Genomic DNA, 5,322 nt, shown 5'->3' with positions numbered 1-5,322 from the left:
CTTCAGCCCATGGAGCAGCCTCAACTGGTCAGGTAATTCCCAACCTTGAGATGAAACAGCAAAGCAGCACCATGTCAATATTATATTTATATATATCTATATATATATATCTATAGCACTGGCTGCTTTATTGTTGCCTTTGTATCTCATTTTTATTCCTATTTGCAGCTTATGGAAGTTCCATTTTGCACTAATCTTCTGCATATCAACAATGCACCTATGGACTTATCCTGTACTCTCCATGGCGGTAAGTGGAACATCAAAACTATATTATCTATAGGCCTAAAAGTAGCCAAGGAATATTATAGAATTTTACAAAATGCAAGACTAAAAAAAATCTCACATTTCCATAAGGACCTTGAGATAAAGTCAAAGCAAATATTGCAGCCAACAATTTTGTAAAATTCTGTTGTAACGGAGAGGTCGACCCAAAAGGCTTAATAGCAGGGCAAGAAACACCTTTACACAATCATAATTAATGTGGAATTTGTTGTTCTAGCCAGTGGTTTCAACCGTTATTATTATTTACTATGAACATAGTCATTTATAGTGGGGAATTACAGCCTTCATTCAGAAAATATTAGTCTTGTAGAAAAGACCTGCCAAGCAGAATTCTCAAATACGCCGCAGTTTTGGAAATATATTATAAAGGTTAAAGGAGGTAATATAACGTTGGACAGTGTTCATGTACATGTCCTGAATTCACTGCTTACAGCTTGCAATGGACAATATTATCGTTTTTTATCAAAACTGGCTGGTTTGGGAAAACTTTAATGTACTTAATTTTTTAGTGGTTTATTCAAATAATTAGGTCCCCTTCCTTTGTTCCATAAAGTTGTAGTTCAGTCTCCATTAATGGCATTGATTCAATGCAGTGAATGCAGACCACAGTGGTCCAAGAGCATATCTACATTTTTGTAAAAAATTTAATTTTTTTAGGAAAGTAATTAAGATAAGGAAGCCCAGCAAAGCTGGGTATATTTAGTAGCATAAAACTGCACTGCGCCAATTCAAATTTCTTAGCCAATAAATTTATTTAAAGAAAAGTCTGTAATTATTTTTACCCTTTATGGATAGGGGAGATAGTTGCTCAGATGTACAGCCCAATTCTCGTTTAGCCAATCCTAAATGATATTCTGCAGTAGCTGTTAAAAAATCAAATTCCCTTTGCTACGGGGAAAAAAAGAAGAAGAAGTAAAGTAGAATGTAGGATCGGACACACAAGGAATTAATTAAGATTTGAAAAATGAAATGCTCAGAGACCTTATAAAATAAACTTCTAGTTATTTTCCCGTTAAAAAAAGAAAAACTTCAAGTTATTTTCCCTAAAAAAAAAACTTCCACTAAATCCAATAGAAGCTGGCCAGGTTTTAGTTGCCATATTTTTTTCATTGCTGAGATTTTTTTTGATGATGGATAAATCTTGAAAAATTTTGTAAAAAAAATAAATTCAAAAGTATTCAAATTCAAGATTATTAAAATTTAAAAAAAACTGCCTCGCAAGTCTATCCATAGATCAGCAACATCAGTGATGAATTCTTGAAGCATACATCTAAAGATCTGCTCATCTGAGTGGTTGCCAAATGAACGGATTTGTCTCTAAGAGGGACCCTAATAAAAATATTTGGAAAAGAAAAGGAGAGGGACCCAATGAATGCAAGAGCAGCTCCTTGTTTTCAGTTAATGCTATTGATCCTGGAGGCAGTAAACTTTTTCCTTCTTGTTCTGACAACCAAAAAATACCCATTAACCCCTGAATTGTGATTGGAGTGGTATATTGGCAATCAATGAAAAACAAGTGCATGGTATTCTCAATGTGTAGCACACTAATAATGCTACAATGATAGGGAAGGCTCTGACTAGAGGGTTCTCCTGCATCTGTTATTGTTTGGAATGGTTACTTGGAATGGTTACTTTTGGAGAGCTAGGAGCTACAAAATGAAGATGTTTTCATTCCGTCTTCTGTGGTTTAGGGTTTCCATTTGAGCTGTAGCATGTTGTGTGTTAAATATGTTGTGTGTTAAATAATCAAATGAAGCTCATCAATGATCGTAAAATCTTTCAGACAGTATTCCATATATTGTCCTTTCTAAAGCTTGCAGTCTAATTCCAACATGACAAAATTACACAGTCATTTACCCATGTTGAATAATGGCAATATGATTGGTGTAGATCTGGCAAGGATTATTCTTATTGGACATTCCTTTTGAATTTGTAAATAAGTTAGGAACGCCTACTTTGGGAAACGGGGGAGTAGTAGACTTTTTCAGGGAAGGTTTATGTTTTTTTTAAGTTAATTGTTCTTCATTTCAGAGCCGGGAACCCCATTTTTTTACAGGTGGAGACTGGCAATGAGGGTATTCAAATAAAATGTCTTGGATGATATCCTTTACTTCTAATACCCCTCTCTTTCTGCCTTTTACTTTTTTCTTTCTTTGTTTTAGACTTCTTCTGTTTTTTGTCTTTGTTCATTGGAAAATTGACGTTGAAGGATCACCGGCACACAGGAGTTTAGTTAAGCAGGGCAAGCGCTTGCAATTTTATTGAATGCAGTGCAATGTTTCGGGGCACACCCCTTTGTCAAGATGCTTGACAAAGGGGCGTGCCCCGAAATGTTGCACTGCATTCAATAAAATTGCAAGCGCTTGCCCTGCTTAACTAAACTCCTGTGTGCCGGTGATCCTTCAACGTACCTTGACTGGGTGGTTGCCGATTCCCCCATCACTGAGCACCAGGAAACTCTGCTGGGGTTTGTGACGTGTGCGGTTTTTCCAAATTGGCATTGGACATTGGACAATCAGTATAGATATTGATATATTTATAGTTTATGTTAATGTCTCGATCAGTTATCCCCGACCAATAGCTCGTGAGCAACATGTTGCTCTCCAACCTCTTGGATGTTGCTCTCAGTGTCCTCAAAGCAGGGGCTTATTTTTGAATTCCAGGCATGGAAGCAAGTTTGAATTGCATAAAAATGAAGTATAGTGCCAAGTAGAGCCTCTTATAGTCTGCCAGTTCACATAGGGGCTACCAAATAGCCAATCACAGCCCTTATTTGGCACCCCAAGGGACTTTTTCATGCTTGTGTTGCTCCCCAACTCTTTTTACAGTTGAATGTGGCTCACTGATAAAATAGGTTTGGGACCCTTGGTCTAGATAGATCAGTATTTATAGTATATATATGCAGTGCGGTTCATTTGGAGGGGTTGAACTTGATGATTTTTGTCTTTTTTCAACCCAACTTAACTATATAACTATGTGCATGATTGCTACTGGTCTAGTAACCCATAACAACTAATCAACCAGAAGCATGTATTGGACAGCTGGTTAAAAACAAGTATCTGGTTGCTACAGGCAATTGTGGCACCACAATTACATTGACTCACTGTGTACTTTGCAAAATGATTGGTAAAATCCTGAAATTAGGTAAAATTTTTGGAGAATCCTTTGGTACCATTTCATGAATGTACTTTCAGGAAGGTATTGTGTATATGCTGTTTTTGTTTTGATCATGACCCATCAACACTTTTTTTTAGTTCTGCTTAAAGACAGTTCTACTTATTCAAAAGCCATTGAAATATCTTGGAACAGAATTCCGTTCTAGGTCTTTTTTTATGAAGGTTCACCTTGTTGCATAAATCACAATGTATTTGAACACTGCAACTGAATGATTAGATTAATTATATATAGATATAAGAAGTATCTAGTAGAGCAAAGTTAATTTTTCTTGTAAAATTTGAGATAAAGTATTTTTATTTTACTTCAAATTCCTGTTTTTGTTTTTTATATCATCAGTCTTCCGGGAAAGCTGACTACTGCCTAGTCTTACTCAACAGCTGTTTAGTGGAAGCCGATCGCAGCGAGGAGCTGGCATTCCTCAAACCATTCCTGGAGAAATCCTTCATGAAGAGGTCTTTTCGGAATGGCGTTGGTTCTGGAATTAAAAAAAATTCCTTGAGAAGAGCAAAATTATAGCCAAATGCTCTCGCAAAAACCCTTTTTGATTTAGAGAATTGTGCTTTTTGTATGAAAGCATTGGAAATGCACCTACCTTTGTTGTGAGATTATTATTATTAAGGGAATACTTTTTTTATTTGTCCAATGAAGATAAACATTAGATGAAGTTAAGATGAAGTCTAGGCCAGGAATGTTCAGCCCATGGATCTCCAGCAGAAGACTATTGAGCATTGCTTGTTGGGCAACAGTTGGAGAGACATGGCTAAACATACCTGATCTAGAAAATAATAATGCTCAGAACCATCATCGTTTGAAAGGTTAATATTCTTTAGAATTAAAAGCTCGCCTATTTTTAATCCACGAGCTAATATTACATGTTTATAGCATCATAATTAAATTAGCATTTAAATAAAGTTAGCAGGCTCAGATATGTGTTCATACGCACCCATTATAATTACTTGTATAATGAAAAAAACAATATAAAAATAGCAGTCGGGAATGTTGCATTTAGATACAATGGTTGTGTTGATTCCATCGCAGCAATTTCCCCTGGAAGTATTCTCATGAGATGTATTGATTGTTTTTAGAAGGAACCTGGGAAATTACATTCATTTTAGTAATGCGGTTCTTGTAAGTACAATCAATTAACTCAGACGTACTCATGGTTCCTGCTTAACACATAGGACGGTTCAAAAACACTAATATCCATTTCATTTTGCCAAAGGATTAGCTTAATGTAATGAATTTATCTTTCTCTTTACTCGGATACTGTACAGGGGAAAGTGTTCTGTTACTGTGGCTGCTGGAGCTGCTAATTCATAGAACAGACTAAAAGGAACACAAAAAGTTCCATTATCAGCAGCGCTTACCAAACATCTCAACCATAACTGTAAGGGCAAGATTTACTAAAACAAATAATCAACTAGGAATGCACCGAATTTACTATTTTATATTCGTTCGAACCCCTGAATCCTTTGTGAAAGATTCAGATGAACACCGAACCCAAATTATAATTTGCATATGCAAATCAGAGATGATAAGTTAAAAAGCAAAAATGTTTAAATTATTTTTACTTCCTTGTTTTGTGACGAAAAGTCATATGATTTTAAGGATTCTGTTTAGCCAGGCATGAGAATTCAACCAAATCCTGCTGAAAAAGGCCAAATCCTGGCCAAATACAGAACCAAATCTAGGATTCGGTGCATCCCTATTATCAACATTTTTCACTTCCACTCACCAGAGAAGCAAAAAAATGTTACCAATATTTTTGGCAACAATTTTTATAGCATGAAACAAATTCACATAGGCTGCCATTTTAGTGGTACATGATAAATTTTCATTCCGTTTTACGAAATATGTGGTGTA

General features: G+C 35.7%; 1 protein-coding gene across 1 annotated transcript; it reads left to right on the top strand.

Moving 5' to 3' along the window:
• Nucleotides 1-241: 241 nt before the first annotated feature.
• LOC108695749 (neuropeptide S-like) lies at nucleotides 242-4,890 on the top strand. The gene is made up of 2 exons (XM_018224720.2): nucleotides 242-247; nucleotides 3,796-4,890. The coding sequence occupies exons 1-2, from the start codon at nucleotides 242-244 to the stop codon at nucleotides 3,973-3,975; spliced, it is 186 nt and encodes a 61-aa protein (XP_018080209.1). The 3' UTR covers nucleotides 3,976-4,890.
• Nucleotides 4,891-5,322: the final 432 nt, after the last annotated feature.

This window comes from Xenopus laevis, chromosome 7L (assembly GCF_017654675.1).
Source record: "Xenopus laevis strain J_2021 chromosome 7L, Xenopus_laevis_v10.1, whole genome shotgun sequence".
Classification (NCBI taxonomy): Eukaryota; Metazoa; Chordata; class Amphibia; order Anura; family Pipidae; genus Xenopus; species Xenopus laevis.
Note: the sequence above shows the minus strand (reverse complement) of the source record. Positions and strands in the feature narration are given on the sequence as shown.